The sequence below is a fragment of the Carassius auratus genome, chromosome 22, assembly GCF_003368295.1.
Source record: "Carassius auratus strain Wakin chromosome 22, ASM336829v1, whole genome shotgun sequence".
NCBI lineage: Eukaryota > Metazoa > Chordata > Actinopteri > Cypriniformes > Cyprinidae > Carassius > Carassius auratus.
Window position 1 is genome coordinate 27541856 of NC_039264.1, and position 27673 is coordinate 27569528.

The window sequence follows — 27673 nt, forward strand, 5'->3', positions numbered from 1 at the left end:
CTAGTCTTGACTAGTCATGACAGACCCGTGTTTTGTGTACAAGCACATGGCCTTGTCTTTGGGCCATGTGCTTGTGTTTTCTCGTTCCCTTGCCCCGCCCCCCTTGTTATCCTAGTCTTGTGGTGTGATTGCCTTATCTGTGCCACCTGTTGTTTCTTAATTAGTTCCCCTATTTAGATGCCCTAGTGCAGTGGTTCCCAAACTGGGGTGCGCAGACTGACCACCGGGGGTGCGCCAGAGAATGTTTGTAATGGCGGGGAAAAAGATGGTCTCTTTATTATTTTTACGTATTTAACTGAGGTAAACTTCACATGCGAAAGTTTTATTAAGAAATAAAATTTCAAATTACAAGCTATAAATCACTCATGATTTAATTTCATTTTACAAGCACGTCTGTGTCACAATAGCCCCGCCCTCTTCATATTAGGTGCTAAATGATAATTTGTTCATTTATTTTTTTTCACTTGCTACATTCATCAAAATGGACACTTGGTTAAAAAACAGGCACTTTAAAGAACTCAAGGGACAGGAATGAGCCATCTACATCGGCCTCTTGTGTGGAGATGTGCACCGACCATGGCGCTGAATATATTGAAAAACCCGATCAAACAGACTCAGATGATAATGAACGGAGTGAAGAGGCGGGAACAGAGAAACCTAACAGATGTATTTGTCAAGAGAAATAGGCCTGCATGCCAGAGGGAGAAAATGTCAAGTAAGAAACGCAAATACAGTGACAGTTACATTGCTTTCGGGTTTACATGGATTGGTGATGCAGAAAGTCCAGACCCGCAATGTGTAGTCTGTGGTGAAGTTTTAGCTAATAGCAGTCTCAAGCCCTCATATATGGTCCGGCACTTACAAACAAGACATAGTCAATTACAAGACATGCCTGCAAGTTTTTTCCAAGGAAAATTGGCAGAACTGCAGAAGAAGAAAAAAATTATCCACTCCCATTCAGGCTTAGGGACTTCCAAAAATGCACAGAAAGCTTCATATCTGGCGAGCTACCACATAGCTAAAAAAGGTATGCACCACACAATTGGAGAAAATCTCTGCTTACCAGTTGCCAAAGACATGGTAAACTGTATGCTCGGGGAGAAAGCAGCAAAGACGCTGGACAAAATCCCTCTCTCTGACAATACTGTTTCTCGTCGCATTGATTCGATATCTACTGACATCTTCAACCAGCTAATAAGCAGAATAAAAAACAGTAAATTCTTCTCACTTCAAATCGATGAGTCTACTGACGTAGCGAATCTAGCTAATCTTCTTGTGTATGTCCGTTATTTATTTGAAAACACAGTTCATGAAGATTTTTTGTTTTGCCGTCCCCTTGTCACACATTCAACAGGGGAAGATATTTTTAATTTGATGGATAGCTTTTTCCGAGTACACGAAGTTGACTGGGCGCGCTGCGTTGGAATTTGTACAGACGGTGCGAAAGCAATGACGGGGAGGCACAAAGGAGCAGTGGCTCTCATCCGAAAAATTGCACCAGCAGTTTCCTGGGTCCACTGCAGCATCCACCGGGAAGCCCTAGCGACGAAAAACATGCCAGGTGAACTATTGACTGTACTTCATGACGTCGTGAAAATCGTCAACTTCATCAAGGCTCGTCCATTAAATTCGCGTATTTTTCGCACTATATGCAACGAAATGGGCAGCGAGCATGAAACACTTCTACTGCACACAGAAGTTCGCTGGTTATCGCGTGGAAAGGTTTTAGCAAGGATTTTTGAGCTCAGATGTGAAGTTGAGGAATTTTTTGTTCACAACCCGTTTCACTTGTCTTCATGCTTGCAAGACGACATCTGGCTTCAGAGGCTGGCATACCTGGCAGACATATTTTCTACTCTAAATGAACTTAATTTAAGTCTGCAGGGTCTTAGTACCACCGTTTTCAACACCCAGGACAAAGTTGAAGCACTTATTAAAAAGCTTGTTTTCTGGGCCAACTGGATAAATACAAACTCCACCGAGTGCTTTCCTCTTTTATCTGAAATTTTGCAATCCCGGGAATCTGTGCTAAGTGATTGTGTCAAAGGCCTCATAATTGAACATCTCAACCAGCTCAGCCAAAATCTGCGGACTTATCTCCCCCCATGGACCAATCTCAGACATGGATTCGGAATCCTTTTGATGTTACTCCTCCAATCCCACATCTCTCCTTTCAAGAGCAAGAAAAGTTACTGGAGTTATCATCTGATGGGAGACACAACATGCTTTTTAAAAATAAGTCACTGGTGGATTTCTGGGCTTCAGCAATGGTGGAGTATCCAGGATTGTCAAAGCAAGCACTTAAAGTGTTGATGCCCTTTGCAACCACATACTTATGCGAGACAGGCTTTTCTGCACTGACATTGTTGAAAACAAAACATCGACAAAGACTAGATGCCGAGAATGATTTGAGAGTAAAACTGTCATCCATTACACCAAATTTTGATGATCTGTGTGCAAACATGCAGGCCCATCCATCTCACTAAAAAAAGGTAGTAATCTTTTGTATTTATAGCAGATTTTTTTATGTTTTCTAATCTACAGTGAATATTTGTATTTAGTTATTGCAATTAAAAATGTGAAGTTTAACCAGAGTATTTGTATTTAGTTGTTGCAATTAAAAATGTGAAGTTTAACCAGAGTATTTGTATTTAGTTGTTGCAATTAAAAATGTGAAGTTTAACCAGAGTAAAGTGTTGGGGGGTGCTTGACAGGTGTCAAACACTAGAAAGGGGTGCATGCTGCAAAAAGTTTGGGAACCACTGCCCTAGTGTGCTCTGTCTTTTGTCGGTTCATTGTACCTCATATGTGTTCCATTGAGATTGTTCCACACTGTGATTGTTCCTACATGTGAGTGTTTACCTTAGAGCTGTAGTCAAGTCCGGCTTTGTCGAGTCCAAGTCAAGTCCAAGTCCAGGACTAGTCGAGACCGAGTCAAGACCGAGTCCAAAGAGGTTCGAGTCCAAGTCAAGTCCAAGTCCAAAAGTTTCGAGTCCAAGTCCAAGACCGAGTCCAAATGAAAGAAAAAAGGGTCCTCTTCAAGACCACATACTTAACAACTGATAATGTTTGTGATGCGAGAGAAAGCATATCTCCTATTCTAAGAAAATCATTTTACATTATTATTTGTAATGATCAAAAAGCATGTGCAAAGTAACAACTCTGTAGGACAGGGGTCTCCAAACTACATCCTGGATGGCCAATGTCCTGAAAAGTTTAGCTCCAACTGGCCTTAAAACACCTGGAAGATTAGTGTGTCTAGTAAGAGCTTGATTAGGTTCAAGTGTGTATAATTAGGGTTAAAGCTAACAGGGGCGTTAAACAAGATCCTGGGCCCTATGCATATGCAGTCCTGATGTGCCCCCATGCCCCCCACCCATGAAAATATCCAGTTAAAAAAATATATATTTCAGATTCATACTTTTCAAGGGCCCTCTCATCCTTTGGGGCCTTGCTAATGAGTACTGGTTTTACCCCCAGTCCGACCCTGGGAGCTAAACTTGGATAAACAAACAAAATTTGGAACTGTAAGGTCAAATAATTTTTATGTACTTTATTTTTTGTTGACATTATATCTGTGGTCAAAAATGTATATGACTATGCCTAATTGGCACAGGGTACAGACACACGCAAAGCTCGGGATATGACAAATGCGCGCAGCAAGGCTAGAATGGATACGTTTGGCTCTACTGGACATGCGCACATAAATACAACGAAATTTTTGTCATACTGTACTAGGGCTTGCATAGACTAGTCGAGCTCTGACGGACACAAAAATAACGGTCTCTCAAAAACCAAATCAGTTCTCTCTCAAGAGTAGGCTAATAATCAGCTTAGATACGGATACATTGTCTACTGGTCCTACATTTTTGCATCTTTACCTTTTGCTTAGTTTGCGCGGAACACACACATCTGTTTAGTGAAGTTCATTAACATTAAGACTCGCTCAAAATGTTCTGCGTAATGAAAATGTGTGCATTGAATGGATTCAGTCGTGTTCAAATTATCACTAAACGTTTGTCATGACTCTCTGCTTGCATGATAAATATTATTTTAGAAATTAATAATTATTTCAGTTTAACACGACATACTTGTTCAGTGATAACTACGAAAAATATATATAAAAAGTCATAACAGTCTTATCAAGTAACTGTACGATGTTGTATCCGAATGCAGATAGGAAAAATTTTGTGATTGTTACAGATACAAATACTGGCTGTTACATGAAAATGTAAATATGTAATGTCATGATTATAAAGTTTTTAAAATTTACATATGTAATTGTTGCATAAGGCTGTACATTAATATGCGTTTATTGATAAAAAAAAAAGGCTATCTAGGTGTAGACGTAAATAAAACACAATCTAACAGGTAGAAAATTAAATTAGAAACATCTAAACTTTTCAGGTCGCAGTAAGTGCACCACTGGTCATGCACATCCTTTCCCGGAACAATACTGAAAGCTAAGGCAAGATGGAGAAACAGATGATCATAGTTGTACAAGGATAGCCATTTTTTAAATGAATCTATTAGCAGAGCTACTGAAAGGATGTTTAGTGCTGGAATTCCATTTATTCTTTGCTGAAACTTCTGCGTCATCATGGAGAGCGGGTCATGGTTGCCCAGCAACAGCAGACGCCACTGGAGCGCAAGCGCAGATTACAGAGTGCTTTTTGCAAATGTGGTTTTGTTTTGAAGGAGAAATTTTTTATCTTATTTTTTTGCTGGACTCGGTCGAGACCAACTAGAAGACTTGGCGAGTCCAATGGCCAAGTCCGAGACAAGTCCGAGTGCAAATTTAACGAGTCTGAGACAAGTCCGAGACAACAGAAAAATGTCTCGAGTCCGGACTCGAGTCCAAGACCGGACTCGAGTACTACAGCCCTAATTAATTGTGATTTGAATAACTTAACTTACTGCATAAGGTTTTTGTTTAGCATACTTAAAGGCTTGCAAGACCGTTTGAAGTGAATTGAAAAGAAAAAAAATCAAAAAGGTCATAAAAAGTGTGAAAACTATTTAAAAAATACTGAAAAAATAAATAGCTATGTCAATGCCATCCTCAAAGTATGGTTCTTCTTTGGTTCTTTTTATATAGGCTGCTTTCTGTCATCGTATTTTCCAGTCATAATATTTCACATACCTTACAAAAAAAAAAAAAAAAAAAACTTGTATTTTAGTATCCTAATGTATTTTACTGTACGTATTACAGTATGAAGCAAATTGACACAACTATCTGTTAAAATGACAGAAGTTATTCAGCTAAGAGCAGTGAGTGATTCTCATGTTTTTCTTTTGTTTGATTAACATTAGTAGCCTAATAAACTTTCTTTATGAAGCAGCACTGGGCTGATCATTCATATAACTGATTATAGTTTTAGGACAGCTGAAATGACAAATGGGCTGAAGCGCAATTATACAGTCATTAATAATAAGCAGCATATAAACAAAAACTGCCTAATGTTACAAAATGAACCAATTTTCTCAGCTTTTTGCTCAAAATGTTACTTTTTTTAAATGAATCTTACCTACATTCAAGTGTTCATACTTTCTGAAAAGCCATCTTGTTTGAATCAGAGAAATATGTAGGCTACAGATCAAGGACCTTTTACACAGGAAAATTAGTCCAAAACAGCTCTAGACAAATATGTGGGTGTATTTTAATGTGAGAGGACAAAATGATAGACTTATTTTCTGGAGGATTATTGTGGATTATGGATTAAAGAAATAAACTCGTACACATATACAGATGGTTTGATGGTGAGAAAACTTTCAGCAAAAAGTTTTAATTAATTTAATTATTTTAGTTAATAATTTACTAATGTAACAGTTAAGCAAATCGTGTTATAACTGTACTCTGGCTAGTCTTTACATTACATCTTAAAAAAGGTTCATGAAAGAACCTTAAATATGCTAGGTTCTAATATGAACCTTTTACCACAGCAAAGGTTGCACTTAAAGGTTCTTTTTTGAACTCTAAAGGTTCAATCTCTTCTAAGAGTGTACGAAGTTTCAGTTTTTGTAATAAATTGAAATAATAATCATAATAACATTAAATAAATAGAAAGAAACACTGTCTTAATGAAACAGGATTTAAAACCCATTTGGATTAAATCAATAGCAGTTTGATTGTGAAAAGTCAGTTCATTTCAGAAAATATTTTTTACTTTGGGAATAAGGTGAATGAATGAATTATTCACAGAAAGCAAACAGTTATTGTAACTGGAAGGGTTATTTTTTCACCACATGTCCACATGTCAAAAAAATAAATAAAAAAAATCACTAATATTCACTTATTATGCCTTCATTGTATGATGAGGAAAGTGTTTTATCTTTATTAGTTTGTAAAATGGATGTCACCGCTTGTGTTTTCAGCCATGCAATTCTGAGATGTCCCAGACCATGTTAAGAGGAACGTCCTTCATTCTTTCTTGGTAGACGTGGTCAAAACATTCACTCTGAGCCACGGTTAAAGAGTTCTTCCAGTCCCCAACTGTTCCTGTAACACAGCAATATGAACACATTAATATATCATTTCCCCAAACTCATCACATTTAATAATTAACTTTTAAATAATGAACCATTTCAAAGGTCCAATGTCAAGAGATGTTGCATTAATATAGACCTGAATGAGACATGCAGGGTAAATTATAATTTCTTAGAAATATGATAATGCTTAAATGACCCACTCTTAAATTTTTCACTTTGGTCTAACCTAAAAAAAAAACCCCGTCCTTTTTGCTGATTTCATAGTTTTCATAGTCTTTCTTCATGTGCTTGAATGTTGCTTCCTCCACCACTTTATCAATCGCTGCGTCTGACAGATTCTTTCCCACAAACTCACAGATTTTCACAACGACGGATCTGAGGTCCTTATGAAAGATTTATTAATTTCACTGGTGGGTCTACAGAGATTCATATAATGTTTAGAGAAGTACAGTTACTCCAAAGATATTTTAATGGATAGCCATTTTGTTTGTCTTGTCATTGTTATTGTAATGATCTGTGAATTAGGTGTGTAACAAACAATAATATAAAGTATATGTATTTATTTATTAGAAAATATGCAAAGAAGATTTAGACATCTAGCCAAGGAGTGTGCAATACTGACAAAAATGAAACACCAGCATGTTGTTCAGAGATGTTAAACAGCGCTGTGGCTTTGTTTGGAACCATTTTTGTTGGCGAAATAGAACAAAAATAGGCATTTGGTGTCTAAAATGTTGGTCTCCTGATAGAAGCTTCTTGTTTATTTAACATTTTGTTAACAGACACTTAGAATGCTTGTATATGAAATTAGAGCTGCTGTGGGTAACTTTTGTAAAAAATATATTTTTTACATATTTATTAAACCTGTCATTATGTCCTGACAGTAGAAAATGAGACAAATAATCTGTGAAAAACACTGGCTCCTCCCAGTGGTCCTATTGCCATTAGCAGAAATTCATCCGCTCCCCGTAAGAAACAACCAATCAGAGCTGCGGTCCGTAACTTTGTTTGTGTTCAAAATGTAGAAAAATGTATATAATAAGCGAGTACACCATGAATCCATTTTCTAAACCGTGTTTTTAGCTTGTCCTGAATCACTAGGGTGCACCTATAATCAGAGGTGGGTAGAGTACCCAAAAACTTTACTCAAGTAAAAGTAAAAGTAATTCTAGAAATATTTACTCAAGTAAAAGTAAAAGTACTAGTCTTGAATAGTTACTTGAGTAAGAGTAAAAGAGTATCGGATAAAAAATCTACTCAAGTAGTTAGTTACTAGTTACTTTGGGTCATATATACGGAGCCTTTTTTTATATAGATATATAGACAAAAAATGTATGTAATGTATGTGTGTGTGTATAAATGTATATATTTCATCAGCCTTTAATCCAATTTATGTAATTTATTATAAAACCCTGTCTGTTTATTTAAGTAACAAATATAGGTGTCATGCCATAACATATTTTAATACGACTGACTTTATTTTAAATGTGAATTTAACATTGAAAGTTAATGTGATATAAATATTGCTACTAATCTTTCATTGTTCAGAAAGAGAGCAAATAACATTTACATTATTAAACATAATTTTCACTGACAGTCTAGATTTCATTCACTCTCAGAAACTCCCATTAAAATCACTGAAACTGTTAACACTGTGAAATCAATATCTTAATTATAGATTCGTACACACATCTGCACTTTGTTGTTTCTGACGAGAGAATTCGGCAGAAAGAGGTATTCAGTAAGTGAGCGAGTGAAGGAAGCACCGGCATTTCAGCGATGACTCATCGGAACACCTCTGATTGGCCATTGCATTCAAAAGCTCAACAGAACCGTGTGTGATTGGTTAATGCGCAGCGCTGTAAAAACGCGTCTGTCTCTGGCTCAGCGCCAGCAAGCGATCACAGATCTGAATTTAGCAGCTGATGATATGACTTGCTGAACGTACTCGCACTGGTGTGATTGTATTAAATTAATAAAATCTTAATCGGCTATTCTTTGTCTTTTGGAAGCTGCATTCAACCTGTTATAAGCCACACACGTACAACAAACTAATGTCACAGTGGTATCGTGTACTGTAATCGAATGTAGCCCAAGTTATTACCTGTTAAACAGTAGACAGCACACGCGTTCATCTAATAAGGATCTCCATCGCAAGCAAAGAATAGCCTTTGCAGATTAGCTTTCAATTCAGTGCAGTTCCATAGCCCCGTTTTCAACGCTGCTAATATTCTTAAACGTTACAACTCTGAGTGAACCGCTTCAGAGCTCAGCGCGTGCAGCATGGAACTGAACGACTCAATCAAACTGATTCATGAACCAATTCACTCGTTTGCCAATTGGTTTGATCAAGCCTTTGAACAGAGTTGACTCAAAAGAATGAATCATTCGCGAATGGGCATCGCTCATTGTCCAGAGAAAAGTAGACGGCGCGTTTGGAATAAACTGAACAGTGGTGGACGAAGTACACAAATCAAGTACTTGAGTAAAAGTACAGATACATATGTTAAAATATTACTCCAGTAAAAGTAAAAGTACTCCTTTTTCAATTTTACTCAAGTGAAAGTACAAAAGTACTCGAGTTTTTATGTACTTAAGTAAAAAAGTACTGCAAGATAGATGTTTGCAATTTTATATAGGCTACTTAATTTAATTTTATATTAGCACATATTCTTTTTATAATCCTACTGCTCAAAATACCTTGGATTTTTTCAAAATAACCACTATATGGAGTCAAGATATATTTTTGTTGTTGATATGGACTACGCTGATGAGAGTAATGTTCACTGTGAAGCTTACACTGTGATTTACCTGAGAGAAAACAGAGATGACCATCTGATTTTCACCAGTAAGAAAAAAGTATTTTAAAGTTTGTTGTTTTACAGAATATCAAAGTTACAGTAAAGACCAAAAGTTTGGACACACCTTCTCATACAAAGAGTTTCCTTTATTTTCATGACTATGAAAATTGTAGAGTCTCACTCAAGGCATCAAGGGCTATTTGAGCAAGAAGGAGAGTGATGACCTGTCCTCCACAGTCACCGGACCTGAACCCAATCCAGATGGTTTAGGGGTGAGCTGGACCGCAGACAGAAGGCAAAAGGGCCAACAAGTGCTACGCATCTCTCTGAGAACTCCTTCAAGACTGTTGAAGATCATTTCAGGTGACTACCTCTTGAAGCTCATCAAGAGAACACCAAGAGTGTGCAAAGCAGTAATCAAAGCAAAAGGTGGCTACTCTGAAGAACCTACAATATGACATATTTTCAGTTGTTTCACACTTTTTTGTTATGTATATAATTCAATATATAATTCCACATGTGTTAATTCATAGTTTTGATGCCTTCAGTGTGAATCTACAATTTTCATAGTCATGAAAATAAAGAAAACTCTTTAAATGAGAAGGTGTGTCCAAACTTTTGGTCTGTACTGTATATATGACATGATAATAAGGCCTGAAGTTAGGAAGAACATTTTACGGAAAAAAATAATAAAAAAAATGTAAATCAAGATAATGATTTTTTCCTTCTCAAATCTTGTCTGTGGTTTAAAAACACCCCTGGCCAAACGGGGTGCATCTCTTCCCACTGATAATTACTGTAGTTAGCATGTTCTGAACATCACATCCTTTCTTTTCTAACCAGATGTAAACTATATTATATATATATATATATATATATATATATATATATAGGTGGCTGAATAAAAATATTTGGACATTATTTATAAAAATTACATCAATTTAGCACCAACAAGCTTGTTAGCTAGACAGTTAGCATCAGCTAACAATATTTACTTATTTTCAGTACGATGAACATTCATGTCTGTCTACTCGTCTAGTTAATCCAAACAATATACATATGTATAACGTTACTGTCGATAAACAATATAAAAACAGACGTAACATAGGACATTTTAATAAAACTGTTAACATTACGGCAGCGGGGAATTTGAACGTGCACGAGTTATTGTATTTAATCTGTGTTATTTTATGGGTTTTTTGTTGTTGTTGTTTTTTACCTAGAATTGATGTGTCTGCATCGTCTGCACTCGAGCATTTCAGTGGGCTTAAATAGATCACTCTTTACAACGGATTTAGTTTCCAAACAACTGACAGTTTTGACCTAAATATGATTTTCAGTTACAATAATTAATCCAAAATTTCGACATTAATAACTTACTTTTAGCAACGTCAGACGCACGCGCGCTCACAAGATCTCCCGGTTCTTACTTCTGGTGACTCGCACTAAACGGTTCATTTGAATCAGTGAGTGGTCGACTCCAGAACAGCTGCAATCGGATCATTCTAATTCGTAAACGAATCGTTTGGTGTGATTCGCGATCCGATTTAAAAGTTTATTTTGAAAAGATTCAGTTCGTTCATGATGAATCAGACACCGTTTCTGCGTGTCGGAGCACGTGATATTATAGGGAGTAACGATATGTTTTATGAAATGTAGTGAAGTAAAAAGTACGATTTTATGCTTTGGAATGTAGTGAAGTAAAAGTAAAAGTTGCTCAAAATAAAACTACTCCAGTAAAGTACAGATACTTGAAAAATGTACTTAAGTACAGTAACGAAGTAAAGCTACTCCGTTACTGTCCACCACTGAAACTGAAGCATTTATTGCATTAAGATAAAGTAACGAGAGGGGCGTCGCCCACAGTAACGAAGTAAAAGTACAGATTTTTCCCAAAAAATGTACTCAAATAAGAGTATAAAGTACCCATCTTTAAATATACTCCGAAAAGTATTCGTTACCCCGAAAAATTACTCAAGTAAATGTAACGAAGTAAATGTAACTCGTTACTACCCACCTCTGCCTATAATAAGTGTTTATATTCGGACTATTTTAGATTGCTTCGGAGGTACCGCGGCGGAGTAACCCAGTACCTTTATGATTCTTCATAGAAATAAACAGAAAGAAGTAGTTCCGGCTACGATGTTCTTCCGCAAGACGCAAGCAGTTCTGTCTATTAACCGCTAGAGCGTCAAAAGTTACCTACCGCAGCTTTAATAAACAAATGTAAAAATAAAGGTTTTACAGTTGCATCTCGATTTTATGGTTTTAACATTTATTTTAGGTCAGTTAGGCCTAGCTTATTTTAATTTCTTAAAAATAATGTATTAATTAAAATACACCTAGAGAATAAACGTCAATAAAGTGGTCATAAACAAACTAAGAAGGAAAGCTTTTATGTAATTTTTTTAAAAAAATTTTTTATCGTATTTATTTAAATGGGATAACTTAAGCCTAATTTAAACCTAACATTAAAAACCACAATAATAAAAGTCACACAGTAGTAGATGAGGGCAGAGAGTTCACTTCTAGGGATTTGTCATAGGTTAACCCCATCATGAAAACTTGTTTGCAGTTTAGAAAGATAAGACTATGAAGCAATTATAGAGGCCGGTGCACAAACTACACTGCTTTCCAATCAAACAAACAGGAGCATGAGCAACTCATTGACTTAGTTTTAGCTGGAATGATCTGTTACTAAAATTATACGATTATGGACTTGGGACCTGAACATGGCGGTGTTTGCTGACATCTACTGGTCATTTTGAGTAACTGAAGCAACTAGAGGTATCAGAATGGAATACAGTCGGTTTTAAACAAATATTGACCCCCCGAATCACACACACTTTTAATAAAACAGAAATTCGCTCCCAAAACTTTTTCTGGGCAAGTATCTTCACTTAGAGGTTTTCAAAGGCCAGTGTGAGTTAAAAGATTCATTTAATCTAGATTTAAATACAAACAGACAAGAAGACGTCTGTTTGCAATTAATCTATGCAAGGCCTCGAGTTTTATTTTGTGAAAATTGTCAATTAAAAACATAATTTGTACTATGTCATTTTTAAGAAACTGTATTATCTAAGCACAAACTAGATAAAAATGTGTATCTAGCTTTACCAATTGCAGTGTCCCAATTTACCTGAAAAGGCAAGAAGAATTTGACGTTTCTGAAACTCTATATGTTTAAAAACAACCCATATTCCTATCTATCTATCTATCTATCTATCTATCTATCTATCTATCTATCTATCTATCTATCTATCTATCTATCTATCTATCTATCTATCTATCTATCTATCTATCTATCTATCCCCTGGAATTCTATCTGCATTCCAGGGAATTTTGAGATAATGAGCTTCAACGTTTTTGCATTCCAGTTGACTGTTTAGAATAGAATAGAACCTTTTTTTTTTATATATAAAAAGTCCCAAAATGTACGTAACATTAAAAAATCTATCACACAATGTAAATAAGTCATCACAGAATAAGAATATGTGAATAACTCAATTTTAACAAAAATGTCAGATAGAACCTTATTATCCCAAGAGGACGTTTTATCTTTATTAGTTTGTAAAATGGATGTCACCGCTTGAGTTTTCACCCATGCAATTCTGAGATGTCCCATACAAAGTTAAGAGGAACGTCTTTCATTCTTTCTTGATAGACACGGTCAAAACATTCACTCTGAGCCACAGTTAAAGAGTTCTTCCAGTCCCCAACTGTTCCTGTAACACAGCAGGTTGAACACATTAATATATCATTTTCCCACTGCAGCTGATATGTCAGATTTACCACATTTTAAGGGATAGTTCACCCAAAAATGTAAATTCTGTCACTCACCCTCATGCCGTTCCAAACCCGTAAGACCGCTCATCTTTGGAACAGGAATTAAGATATTTTTGATGAAATCCGAGAGCTTTCTGACCCTCCATAGACAGCAAGGGTCTTAGAACATTTAAGGCCCAAGAGGTACCTTAATGTAATCACATCAGTGATTCAGCCATAATTTTATGAAACTTGTTTTTGGGCGCAAAAAAAACACTCATGTCACATGGACTATTGTATTGATGTTTTCGGTACCTTTCTGGGCCTTGAACGTGGTAGGACCATTGCTGTCTATAGAGGATAAGAAAGATCTTATATTTAAATAAATAAATAAATAATAAAATAATGTTCCGAAGTAATTGATGACAGAATATTCAGTTTTGGGTGAACTATCCCTTTAATTAACTTTTATATAATTAACTATATTTAAAGGTCTAATGTGAAGAGATAGATGTTGCATTTACAGGGCTGAATGAGACATGCAGGGAAAACAACAATGGTTAGAAATGGGAAAATGATTAAATTGCCAACTCTTAATTTTTCATTTTGGTCTGACCTTTGCGCAAAAAAAGTCCTTTTGGGTGATCTGTGAGGAACTGAGGAAAGAATTCATAGTTGGCTATTGGGTCTTTCTTCATGTGCTTGAATGTTGCTGCCTCCACCACTTTATCAATCGCTGCGTCTGACAGATTCTTTCCCACAAACTCACAGATTTTCACAACGACGGATCTGAGGTCCTGATAACAGATTTGCACATTTCATATAGATATTCATATACTTTATATCTAAAGAGAAATACAATATCTCCAAATAAAGTTTGGTGGAATGCTAAAAGTGTCATATACTGAACCTGTCTCACCTTGATAATTTCTTCATAAGTAAGGATCAGGATGTTGTATTTGTCTTTATTTGTTATCCATCCTTTAACGTGGTCAAACCAACAGCCACCAATCACTACAAACCACAAACAACATTTACATACAATTTATATTTATATTTATAGCAGATGACTGTATCCAAAGTAACTTACTGTATAAATGAGGACAATGGAAACAATCCAAATCAACGAAAGAGCAATGACATGCAAGTGGTATAACAAGCCTCAGTTAGCTTAACACAGTACATATAGCTTGCTAGGTGTTTTTATTATATGATAAATAAAAAGAAAACAGAAAAAGAATAGAGCAAGCTAGTGTTAGAGGCCTTTTTTTGCTTTTGACCTGGTGCTTTATTTGTGTGGTGACAAACGGCCAAACCGCATAGAAACAGCTGTGATTTTGAAAATACTCGCGCAGGGCCTAAGAGAGATGGGTTAAGTGTGGGTTTCTAAAGTAGTGGGGTTATACAATCTGTCTAAATGTTGAGGGAAAACACCAGTGTGAAGGGATGTGTTAATGATGTGAGGGGCAGGTACAACTGCAGGAGAAATGGCTTGAAGAAGATTAGATTGAATAGGATCAAGTGGACAAGTAGTAAGATTATATAAAAGGATGAGTTTAGAGACTTGTGCCTCAGAGAGTGAAGAGAAGGATGCAAACGAGTGTATGTTTACTGATGTTGAAGTCTTCAAGCATAACTAGGGGAGTATCAAAACTCAGGAAAGTTTGAGAGCAGCGCATCTAATTCATCCAAGAAGTTACCTTGTGGTCCTGGGGGTTGAAAAACAACTACAAAATTGATTTTTTAGTTGACTGAATGTGATTCAAAGGAGCTGTTAATACCCAGAGAAGGTAAAGGAATACGTTTCCTATCATTAGAGATAAGCAGACCAGTACCTCCACCTCTTCCAGTCAGACAGGGAGTATGGGAAAATGAGAAATTACTGGAGAGTGCTGCAGGAGTAGCAGTGTACTCTGGTTTGATCCAGGTCTCTGTCAGAGACATAAGGTTTAGTCTTGAATGACTAGAAATAAATGTAATGAAATCGGGTTTTTTTTTTACTGTAGACTGACAATTCCAGAGAACAATAGAAGAAGAAAGTAGTGGGTTAGCAGACAAAGGCAAAGTGTGCAGGTTGTTAGGATTGCACTGCCTATTGTAATGTATGGAGCGTGACAACATAGTCGAGGATCCAAATGCAGCTATATTAAGATCGTAGTCAGACAGGCAGGGTCAAACACCAGCAAAACAGTAATATCCAAAGCAAATCCTAAAGAGTAATCCAATAAACAGGCAATGGTCAGGGCAGGCAGCAAAAAAGGAAACAGTCCAGGATCAAAATCATGAAGGCAAGGAACTTAGGAAACTCAGAGAACTATGAAACTCAGAAAATAAGGAAACTAGGAAACATTAAAGGCTATTTAAAGGCTAGACATCGTGACACCCATAGTGTGTGATGCGTGTGAAAGAACATTAGTGCTTTTCATAATTTCATCATGATCTACACTGATATATATATATATATATATATATATATATATATATATATATATATATATATATATATATATATATATATATATATATATATCAGTGATATATATTTCAACTCTTTTTTTGTATTTATCTAATTTCCACAAAAAAAAAAGAAAAGAAAAGAAATAAAGGATATATTAGGACTATTGGTTTTGGCTCTTACTCCATCCTGTAAAGAATTTTTCCAGCAGCTCATTGAAGCTCTCAGAAGAATCCAGGTTTTTCATGTTGTTGGAAAAATGGAAATATGACACCATGATGTCTTTAGGGTTTCTCATGACATAGATGACCTGACAGCAAGACAGACTTGTTAAAAAAAAAAGTGTGACATCATGAGAGTTCATTAATCGATTGATAAATATGTACACACCTTTCCTTTTCTTTGCAGCATTTTGGGCATCAGCGGCTGGAGTAAATGGGAGCAGAAGAGTCTTGGAGATGGACGTGTGTTGTAATTATTCTTCATTGCTTGATACTCTAGCCACGGCATCTGGTCGTGGGTGATTTGGATGGCTTTGTCCGGGAAATCTACAGCATAAATTAAGGTCATGATCCGCTGGGTCCACACCGTACCTGAGAGAGGGATGTAGAGTCAAGCATAAAATACTAGGGGTTTGATTGAATAATGTAAAACATTTTGTCATTACAAAGTCAAAGTATACCAAAAATGTGACTACAGAGTTTTTCAATGTCATAAATATAGCCTAACATCTCACTTACCAGATTTGGGGAAGGTAACAACAAAGACATCATCATCCTTTGTTTCAAAATCCTGTAAACTGTTGATATATTCTGGAGTAAGATCATGATTTTCAGACAAACTTATAACAGTTCCTTTGTAGGTGAACATTTTGTCACCAAGCATTTTGTATTCCTGCTGAGCCATGTTTGAGGTCTTACTGAGTCAAATGAAGGGAACTCTAGTAAAGAGTAATGTCACTGATAAAAGAGCTGTTACACAAGAGTCTGTTAAAATGTTATTTGCTTTTGCGTAGTTCATTGCCAACCTTTGGGTTTGTATCTTTAACCTAACTCTTAATTATTTGCATTTGTAGATCAATTTAATAGTGATGCTTAGAAGGAAACAATATCACAAATGTGAATGTAAAGACCTCTATTCACAAATACTGCTTGCATTTGGTTCTCAAGCTTTTTGACATTAAGGGTCCCTCATTTTATTAAGCTGCAAGTGCTGGCATATTGAATTAACTGTAATTAATTTTTGGGATTCCAGAAGTTTCAGGAACCACTGTTCTAGATATACTAAGAAGATAAGTTAAACGTTAAATAAGAGATGAAGGTAGTTCGTTTTTTTACTTTTAGTGCTTTGTCCCAGGTTAAGCCATTCATTAGAACACTTTGTAGTGTTAAACGTAGTTAAGACTATGAAGCAATCATAGAGATTGATGCACAAACATGAACTTCATTAAAAACAAACTGGAACATAAGCAACATAAGCGACTTTTAGAGTTGAAATTATTTGACACTGGAATGATTCTGTTCGCTGGCATCCACTGGTCAACTAAAGCATCTTCAAAATATCATAATGGTTCTATAGTGTGGGAGAAAAAATATGAAAGTCAATGGCCAGCAACTGTCTGTGTTCAGCAGAAGAAAGAAACTCATACAGGTTTGGAACATAGACAGTACAAGAAATGGACACAGAGACCCCATTGGAACTCAACTGAGACAAGTGAAGCCCATTTTTAGCGGTTTTTAGCACTTCCGTTTCTGACGCGCAGACTCAAACTAAGCCTGATGGCGTCAGCAACCTGTCTGACAGATGTAAATCTTCTAAGTGGCTGTGCGTGCAAACTGCCATCGTTAATCTTGCAGAGACGGCGAGCTTGAGCGGGGAGTTCTTTGTCGTGAGTGAGCAGGAGTAAGTATTCTGATTAATTATTTTGTATAGTATTTGAAAATGTAACGCCAGTACGCCATATTAAGTTAATTGCCTGCGAGCTTCTCCTTCTGTCTGTACGGTAATGCGACAGAAAGTCGAGTGGTTATAACGCAATCGTTAGCCTATTTTTACAAAAACTGTTTCTATGGGGCCATAATGTAACAGAAGGTAATGGAGCCCTTTATACATTGTCGTGTATCTTTAGAAATAAATAATGGACAAACAGAGTCTTTAAACGCCTCAGATGTAAAGTTATTCACTGCCAAAGTGACGCCAAAATGAATGGGAGTCAATAAGAATGCTAATGCAAGTGAAGTTCTGCTAAAAGATGGCGGCTCCTGGCCGACTTTAACTTCCGGTCGACTTCCTTGCCGCCTGGTTTGGAACAACTCGAGAGATGAGTGTTGTAAAGGACTGTGATAACAAAATGGACAGTGAATGGTATTGGTGGGCTTTTTAATTGACAGTTGAAACTACGAATCAGTACAGCTTTAGCGTCGTCTGAAAGTAGTTCCGCCAAAGGAAATAGAAGTGCGTTGCATCAGAAAGTTTAGTGCGGAGCTAATGAGTGTTCTCCAAAAGTTTATTTCAAGTTTGTGCATGCTGCTAGAAGTAAGTAATGTTCTTATCTTTGTTATTAATACATTTGTGTATTGTTGCGGTTTAAGATAATCACAGACTTCAGATATTAATGACAATACTGTATGCGTTTGTACAAAGATTCTGAAATTGCTATTCCTTTGTGTGAATTAATGTGATTATGATAGTTTATGACAGCTGTTTATATGCTTATCAGACCCGTTATGTGGATTAAATGTTTATTTGCATGCATACCAATAAATGCCTCAATATTAACGTTCTAAAATTGCACCGTCATTTGTTTATATAAGACTGCCGGAATGGCGCTAATAATGTTTACGGCCGCAGGTTCGAGTCCTGCTCAGAGCAGGCTGTACATAATGTTGATTATTGTAATTATACATTGAATACAGTTAATCCTAGAAATATTTTAATGCTTTTTGTAACTATATAATATTGTTGTAAATGTTTATTGTTGTTATAATTATTATTGTGTACCCTTTATTTACCATTATTGTGTGTATACTTTCAGAACCGCAAATACCCACATATCTACAGTGGAGAATAAAAATTGAAGAAGAAACATCAGAGTCGTTGCATTCTAACCGGATGTGCTATAGTGATTGCAAACCTTTACTAACCAGCCCCAAATAAATACTTCACAACAATGAGTAAGAAAGTAAGTAAATGATGACAGGACTTCTATTTCATTTCTTTCTTTCTTTCTTTCTTTCCTTCTTTCTTTTGGTGAACTATGCCTTTAAGAAACATTTTTTTTACTTAAAGGGGTTGCAAAGACTTGTTTAAAGTGAATTGAAAATATTCAAAAATGTGATTAAACTGGTAAAGAAAACTATTTAAAAATGCTGACAAAGTTATGCTACACGCAATGATTGTCAGAATTGTTGGTTTGCCATTCTCAACCGATTATCTCAACTCAATCGGTTAGTGACTCCACCTGAATCATCCGAAACAGTTCACTCGTGGACTGAATCGGTTAGTGACTCCGCCTGAATCATCCGAAACAGTTCACTCGTGGACTGAGTCGGTCAGTGACTCCGCCTGAATCATCCGAAACAGTTAAAGTAAAAGTATAACTGGGAATTCTATCCAGTCTCTTTCAGTCAATATCCCACGTACAGTAATGTGTAAATTTGTACTTTTGAAATGGATATATGGCATACATGAGCATATGGCGTACTGTTCAATACAGTAACTGTCATCCAAAATGTTGCCATACAGTAGTTTACATCAGGTAAAACTAACCAAGTGCACTGTTATATTAACAACATAACCAAGCATTTTGACTATCTTGTTTGTGAACAATGACATAAGGACTTTTCATTCTGATTGCACTTGATATGTTCATTGACATAAATACTTGCTTTTGAGAGATGAACTCAAGATTTTGAGTAAGTTACAGGCCTTTGCTGGTAATCTGTTTTGTGGGACTGTTTGTACAAATTGTTTTGAGAAATGCACTTACTTCTTAGCAAATAGTAAGGATGATTCGAGAAATGCACCAAAGTGACTGAGAAAAACTGTAATACAAGGGTTAAATGATTGGGTTCAATCGCAATCACTCACTTAATTATGCAGCCTGATGTCTGCTCTATCTAACTCTCTGTTGTCTGCACAAAATACTGTATATCTACAATGAATCTTGCATTCAGAGCAGCAAGTCAAGAGGCATGTAAAGGGCTATTCAATGCATAAAGAGTCTGAAAAGGTCTGCCATTGTTCAAAGTAGGGAGCAAGGCACTTGCCGTTTTAAAAGGATCTTTTCAGGTAGGCCATCAACTGATCCTGGGCCCTTCCTGGCCAGGGTGTGCCTGGGCATCTCTGATTTACCTAAGGGACCAGTCGCCCGTCCATGGGGCCACCGAGGGAGGGGGGCTGGAGAAAAGGAGGCAGCTGGTTACTGGTTGCAATGGATGAATGGATGAAAGAGGAGAAGGCTGAGAAATTACAAACAAAGGTGCTGATGAAGGTTACTGTGAGGTTAGTGTTGATCATGTCATCTTAGATCCTCTTGACCTGAGGAAGAGTTTAAGCCAGGATATAACAAAAGAGTGTTAAAACACAATAAATGTTTAAACTTCATGTACACTTGACTACTTGATAATAAGCGATTGGGATAACAGTAAGGACAATGCAGTTCTCTGGCACAAGTTAAAAGTGCAATGATAAAGAAGTTCAGGACAGATGCCAGAACGGCTGCAGTGTCCCACAGTGAAGCGGCAGAAATAAAACAGGACATAAAGAGCTGGGAACCTCCCTCAGAGGGAGTCCTCTAAAAACATTGCCTAGACAAATATGCATTCTAATATTCTGTCATCATTCATTGACTATTCAGAGCAAAACAAATGACATACAGTGTTTTTACAGTGACATACTATTTTACTATTTAACAGCTTGTCTTGCAAATGCTAATTCAACAGAAAGAGAGAGAGAGAGATCTGAATTTTAAATGTATCTTTATTATAACATCTTTCTCTTAATTAACATAATTCTTCACACTTCATTCAGAAACACACACACATTTGCTTTTGTGAAAAGTGGGGACATCCCATAGATGTAATGGTTTTTATACTGTACAAACTGTATATTCTAGGCCCCACACCAACCCTACACCTAACCCTAACCCTAATAGGAAACTTTGTGCATTCTTACTTTCTCAAAAAAAAAAAAAAAAACTCATTCTGTATGATTTATAAGGGTTATGTCCTCATAAGTCACCCTCTCCTTGTAATACCTGTGTCATACCCATGCACTTATACAGAGTTGTGTCCTGATATGTCACAAAAACAAGAGCACACACACACACACACACACACACACACACACAGATATAGTATGTGTTTCTGAATGAAGTGTGAATAATAAGTGACAAATAATATAATTGTATTTTCTAATCAGTATTTTTCCTTTGGATAATTGTTGGCTGTGATGGTAATTGCGTGACAGCTGACACCACAAAAATGTGACAATAAATCTTGGAACAGTTCACTCATTGCTTAGATTATCACAGGTGCAATTTTATATTTCTAAGAATACTTAAAGGTATACATATAAATTTATACAAATTATGTATATAATGCAATTGTTAATATATTAATAATGTACTTTTATTTTGTATTATAATATTTCATTTCACACATTAAGGTTGATTGGGGTAGAAATTACCTGACAACAGAAATCACAAATTTGTCACAATAAAAAGTTAAATATATAGGCTATTTTATTGGCTCTTTGCTTATCATAGGAGCAATTTTATATTTTATTTAATTTTCAAGATATCTTAAGGGTATAATATATAAAATGCATTTGATTCAAACATTTATTACATTCGTTTTTGCCTCATACACTCATACATGAAAGAACGAGTTTGCTTTCAAAAAGAAGCTCAACAGGAAATATGGTTTAATTGCACATTTGCAGCCATACACCTTATTTTATCATTCACCATCAGAGCGTGACTGCGGAAAGTGGGCGGGGCGTCGAAAGTTTGCGAAGCCGCCTGAAAGTGAATGACAGTTCATCCATCCTCCGCTTTAACACAGCGCGCGAGGCACATCAGGCAGGATCCGAGCGGGATTACCAAATGAAAACTTTCACGGAATCACAATGAATTTGAACCACGCATTCCAACCCATTCAGGGACTTACTGGTTATTGTATTTCATTATTTCTTTCTTTTAAACAATCACGCCTTTTCCCGCGCGTGAATGCGTCCAGATGTCGCCTGTTATAGGCTCCTAAAACGAGTTTATTATGCAGTCAAAAGCGAATTAAGGGATTTAGAAGATGGTCGCAAGGAGGCTGTTTCATGTACTGCCTGTCTTCGCTCTTACACTTTTCATCCTGGTTTTGCTGGATTTGCAACTGCGCACCCGGAGTGACCAAAAACCCACCGCGACTTTTGCGCACGAAAAGACACCATCTATATCAAGAACTACAGCTGTGAGCCAACACAGAGATGTTGTTAATGACAAACAAATGCCAAAACGTCATAACGGGAGGCAGATGAAGCCACAACCACCTTTAGGACTCAATGACATCTTCATTGCAGTGAAAACCACTGGCCGGTTCCACAAGACCCGCCTCGCTCTTCTTCTGGAGACCTGGATCTCCACGACTAAACACCACGTGAGTGTTCCTTGACTACTAATACTCCAAATGAAGAGGATTTAGTGTTAAAATGACTGATCAACCACCAGTCAGTGTTTTTTATGATGGTTCCTCCCTGATCATTTTTATGTGTCAGTGTCATAATCTTGATTTGAGATGCAGTCTCACCCAGCAACCGCTGCTGATGTCACGGGACATCTGGCAGACGTGTGCACTTCCGGTGGCATCAGCTAGAAGTTGTGTGCAAACGCATTTGTGAAAGAACAGGTGCAAACCCTCAGACTTGTGTGATGCCAAAACCAAACAGGTTTGTTATGACGGTCTCACAAGTGGCACCTATTAAATTCTGCAACGCTTGTGAAGCTATTGGTTGTATATCATGCAAATAAAGTAATTTTTTTACAAGCACAGATGAGCTAATTTTATTAACGCTGGTTACCGCACCGCAAAGATTAGCCCACGAATGAGTGCACCTCTAATAAAACGCAGCAATCTGCCCCATTTCCTGTTTCGTCCGCCCTATGCTCATTTATAGACTGAGCATTTCCTGTCTGTGTTCTCTAATTCAGCAGTAGCCTTGTCACGGAGGGTTGAGATGGACTTTTAGGTCCTCTTTTTGTCACAAGCAGCAGAGCTCACAGCTGTGACCTTTGAAAGATGAACTAATGAAGATGACTGACTGAAAGGCCATTTTAATGAAGTCAAGTTTGGTTCCTTGCACCGTTTTTCTTATAATACACATTATTTGGTGGGGCAGTGAATTAAAGACATTTTAAACTCAAATAAGTTCAGGGTTTTTACCAAAGGATTATGAGTTAAAGAGATAGTTCACCCAAAAATGAAAATTTGATGTTTATCTGCTTACCCCCAGAGCATCCAAGATGTAGGTGACAAGATTTTTAGCATTATCATACTTATAATGTAAGTGGATGGGAATCACGGGCTAAAATATACAATAATAATTATAATAAAAAACATACACAAGTAATACAAATTACAAATTAAAGCCTGTGGCTCGTGGCGATACATTGACGTGTAAAGTTAATTGAACAGTATTTATATCAGGGTTTTTTTTATTGCGTGAATCAGAGGTAAAAAAACAAACAAAACAACATAAATACTGTTCTTGCACAGATCGATTGTTTTGTGTCTTTACACATCAATGTATGGTCATGAGCCACAGGGTTTCATTTGGTTTTGTTTGTGTATTTTTTTGTTTTATTGCATAATAACAATATTACAGCATTATATGACTGACACAATGCAATGGTTTGTGTTAAAAATCTCAGTTTACTGCAGAAACAAAGTCACCTACATCTTGGATGCCCTGGGGGTGAGCAGATTTTTGGATGAACTATCCCTTTAAGGCTTGTAGATACTGAAACCATGTCTGATTTGAAAGATCTAAAAGACCAGGCCAAGTGTGTGGTTACAGCATAGCGGCTCGGTGAATCTCAGGCAAAAGACCTGAGACATGTCATGGTCACATTTCACCGCAATATCCCCCCAAAATAAAATAACATAAATAATAATAATAATAATAATAATAAAAAATAATAATTGCACTCTGACATTTTGACATTATAAAAAATTAAAAAATACAATTAAGCACTTAAATAAACGAAAAACTAATAACATTTATTTTAAATATTAAATTAAATAAAGTAATTACTTAATTTTATAATAATAATAATTATTATTATTTTTATTATTATAAAAATATGTTAATACTATATTTATTACTATAAACATTATTTGAATATTTTGTTACGTGAATTAATTAAAATATTAATAAAATACTTGTAAACAATAACACATCGTTTGAATAAAAAATAAATGTATTATTTACTTGTTTTTAAAATGACAATATATATAATAATAATTGTTATTATTATTAATATAAATAATACTTATTTTATATTCAATTAAATATCAACTTCTTTTTTTTAAAGATTATTATTATTGTTGTTATTATTATGTGATTAACAATTAACACAAATAAAAAAATCATAAAACTCTCTTCAAATTGTTTATGTAAAATAAAATTGCAATATAACATTTGTTTGTTTATTTTCTAAAATATTGCACAAATATATTTTTTGACAGGTTTTGTAAGATTTTCCCACTATTTGTCAACAACCTCATTATATTTTTTATTTATGCCTTTACATTTATGCTCTTATTCATTTATGCCTTGGGATTTAGTGGGATGCCAGCTGGTGTATAATATGATTTCCCACCCACTTCTGGTGTTACTTGGACCTGGTTGTTGCTTAAATTCGTGTTGCATGAGACAAAATGTTTATGAGTGAAGCCCTGGCTCCTGGCTTTAATTCAGAAAAAGTAAGACATAATTATTATTCTTGATACTTGCCAAAAAGCATAAGTTGACAGAGATTGATAAAAAAAAATGGACCTCCATTTAAACTGTAAATGCTCGGATTTGACTGTGGCCTGCTGTAACATGACATTAAGAAGCAGAACAAAGCTGGACTGACGTACTACCACATGCTTACACACATACACACTCACGGTTTGGCAGGCGCTAACAACACAAGGAGGACTTTGGGAAGATGTTAGTGACTGGACTTGCTGTTTGTTATCACTGAGTGCCTTGTCAAAACGAATTCCCAATGTGCAACTCAGGATATAACACTTTCAAAGCAGCAGCCGTCACTCTAAATATAAGACGACAAGTGCAAAACAGTGTTGCACTGCTGATCCAAATACTTGTAGGATCAAAGAGAACGTGTGTGAAACACTTGGGGCTAAAATTACTCTTGTATGGCATACTAATATGTTTTCTCTCTCTCTCTCTCTGTGTGTGTGTGGAAGAAATGACTCTCAAACTTTCAGCAGTTTGCCACTCTGAAAGTCTGAAACTGGAAGGGTTTGATGTTGAGGTTTTGCGTCAGATTTTGTCTCTCAAAGAGTAGAATTAAAAAATCCCTGCTTCTGCTTTATTGCTCCTGTTTTGAATATGAGCAAATGCTGAGTGTGAGGAGGAAGTGTGTTTATCTGAAGTTGGAAGATTCAGCCTTTCCTTTTCCTCTATGTGGAGGCTATGACTAATTTTAAATATGATTACTAAACGTTAATATTTTCTGGTGAGATGTGCTTGCAAACATCCCTGCCATAGCATTGCTAGGATACTGCCTTACAGTTGCTAGGGTGTTTTAGGGTATGCTTACACAACAACAATTTTACTAAAAACATTTTTGAAAAGTGTTACGATACCCATTTAGAATGAGACACGCTCACATGGATTTGCAAAAATGACTAAAAACGCTGTATTATGCATGCCAGGCCAGTAGTTGGCGATGCCATTTCTATAGACTGAACATGTAATACGTGAATGTGCCATCATCGTTTACACAAATTCATGTTTTCTCAGTTTACGCAAAAGAATATCGGTATTGTTTTCAAAAACAGACATTTTGAAACTCGTTTTAGAATATTTGCATTTTCAGGCCCCTGTTGTCGTATAAATGAACTGCTAAAAAACATAAAAAAGTTTTCCGATTTTTATTTTTATGGTGTTGTGTAAAAAACACGTAAGATTGTTTCTAGGGTTTTCTGGTACTGTAATAAATTACCTATTAATTTACAGGAAATTATTGCAGCACAGACAACAGTACATTAAATAAATCGTACAGTATCAAAATTATACTTGACAGCAAATTACGACAAAAACGTGCGTTCAGAATTAAGATACTTCATAAACTTGCAATTCAGAGAAAAAAAAGTCAGACTATTTTTTGAATTCTGAGTTTACATTTTGCAGCTCTGTTTTTTTTCCCCACCACGGAATAAAAATTAGCATGATTGCAACTTTTAATCTTACAATTCTGACATTTCTCTCACGATTGAACTTTCGCAAAATCCCTCCCTCCTTCGTTACTGTTGTCTGACTAGCCATGCCACTCTTACGCCACACATCATGTTAACACAGTAGAAAATACACCATGGAGTAAAGAGGAAACTGACCAAACGCTGTCAGACAAGACAAAGCAGATCACTTCTGGTACGTTGTGATTGGTCAGATCACCTGTCAATCAAGCTCCCTGCAAAGGTTCAGCTGACAGCAAATTATTGCAAAAACATGCATTCAGAACCGCAAGAACTTGTAATTCTAAGAAAAAAGTCTGAATTTGTGAAATAAAACTCCCAGAATTCTGCCTTCGGAGTTTACATTTTGCAGTTGATTTTTTAAAAATCTTACAATTTAGACTTTTTTTTTCTCACAATAACGTGTTCATATCTCACAATTATGACTTTTTGATTCTTTTCAAAATTGTGAGAGATAAACTAAAATTTCTAAACACATATAACTAAAAATTCTGGGAAAAAATCATATTCAAGTTTATAACTGTCATTTTTATAGTAGGTGGTTGCTAGGACATAATTTAGTGGTTGCTAGGGGGTGTCTCTATTCTAGTCTGTTGATATGGCTTCCATCTCTTGTTCAAAGTCTTTTGAGATTTTTCCTCCATTTCATTTAATCTGCCAAGCAGAAGTTATAAATTAGATTTCTTTGGAAAGTACGACAAACCATGAGAGTTATTTGCCAGTGTTTAATGCACACGATTAGGGGTTTGTTCAAAGTACATTTCAAGCTCCAACAGCGGGTTTTTAAGCACAGGATGTTGTTTGTGCTCGTCAGTTTTGCTGCTTCTGTTTGTGTGTCCTTTGCCTCTGTGCCAATAAGAGGAAGTGACAGCCGCAGACTGCATTTTGAAACAATGACAAAACGGAAGTCTATCTTAACAGAGGAAGTCTTAAGCTGGGGAAACAGGAACATAGTGTGAAACAACAAGTCCGGCACTTTTAACAAATGTAAGAAAAGAAAAAAAAAACTGGGCAAAGACTTTTTCATTGTAAGATTTTTTAACTGTTGCAGACTAGTAATGTTTTGTGTTTGTTTTTCGTGATGTAGTATGTCTTTATTTGGCTTTGAAAGCCTTTCATGATCAGTTTTGGATGCATCTGCGTTTAACGTCCATCAAATTATTAGCCATTTTCAGAGATTTGTGCCATTTTCTTATCCCGTTCATCCAATTCGTGCTTATTTCTTTCCCTCTCAAGTTGAGAATAGCCTACAAAATATATAGGCGCCTAGTCTACGAGTTTCACTTTTGTTACGTTTCACTCTTTGTTTATCTCCAGACTGTGTTTTATAAGCCACTGTGATCAGCCGCTCCACTTTAGCTGAAATGAGCGCTAAAGATCCACCCTTATGATTTATGAAGGAGCTCAGGGTTTGAGTGGGCTGTTTCCGCTCGCTCTGGCCCATTGGGTTTGATGGCCGCAGCATTGATCTGCGCGCTTTGATTATTCTGCTTGTACTCAAGGGTGGAGCGGCACGTAGACTTACAATATGAGCTGTCTGGAGCACCTAGACGTCGTAATGAAGCTAAACTTTCAAAGTGACATCTCAACTGCATCACGCGGAACATTAAAGGCTCTAGCAGGAGTGAGGTGTGTGTGTGTGTGTGCGTGTGCGTGTGTGAGACAGAGAGAAAACGGATGAG

At 36.3% G+C, this 27673-nt stretch overlaps 2 protein-coding genes and 1 pseudogene across 3 annotated transcripts; 2 read left to right on the forward strand and 1 right to left on the reverse strand.

Moving 5' to 3' along the window:
* The first annotated feature begins 133 nt into the window (after nucleotides 1-133).
* Nucleotides 134-2921, forward strand: LOC113040211 (zinc finger BED domain-containing protein 5-like). Its single transcript, XM_026198532.1, has one exon. It carries the CDS (start codon nucleotides 532-534, stop codon nucleotides 2311-2313), a length of 1782 nt encoding a protein of 593 aa, XP_026054317.1. The 5' UTR covers nucleotides 134-531; the 3' UTR covers nucleotides 2314-2921.
* A 3218-nt stretch (nucleotides 2922-6139) lies between these two features.
* LOC113040214 (amine sulfotransferase-like) lies at nucleotides 6140-16472 on the reverse strand. Of its 2 annotated transcripts, none has more exons than XM_026198537.1 (6): nucleotides 16251-16472; nucleotides 15901-16103; nucleotides 15694-15820; nucleotides 13975-14069; nucleotides 13672-13852; nucleotides 6140-6499 (listed from the first exon to the last, which is right to left on the reverse strand). In XM_026198537.1, exons 1-6 carry the CDS (start codon nucleotides 16414-16416, stop codon nucleotides 6372-6374), a joined length of 900 nt encoding a protein of 299 aa, XP_026054322.1. In that variant the 5' UTR covers nucleotides 16417-16472; the 3' UTR covers nucleotides 6140-6371. The 2 variants fall into 2 exon arrangements, with proteins under 2 accessions (XP_026054322.1, XP_026054321.1); XM_026198536.1 differs by lacking the exon at nucleotides 6140-6499 and adding an exon at nucleotides 12841-13015.
* Nucleotides 16473-21535: 5063 nt separating this feature from the next.
* LOC113040215 (beta-1,3-N-acetylglucosaminyltransferase manic fringe-like) overlaps nucleotides 21536-27673 on the forward strand; it is a 15058-nt pseudogene continuing 8920 nt past the window's right edge.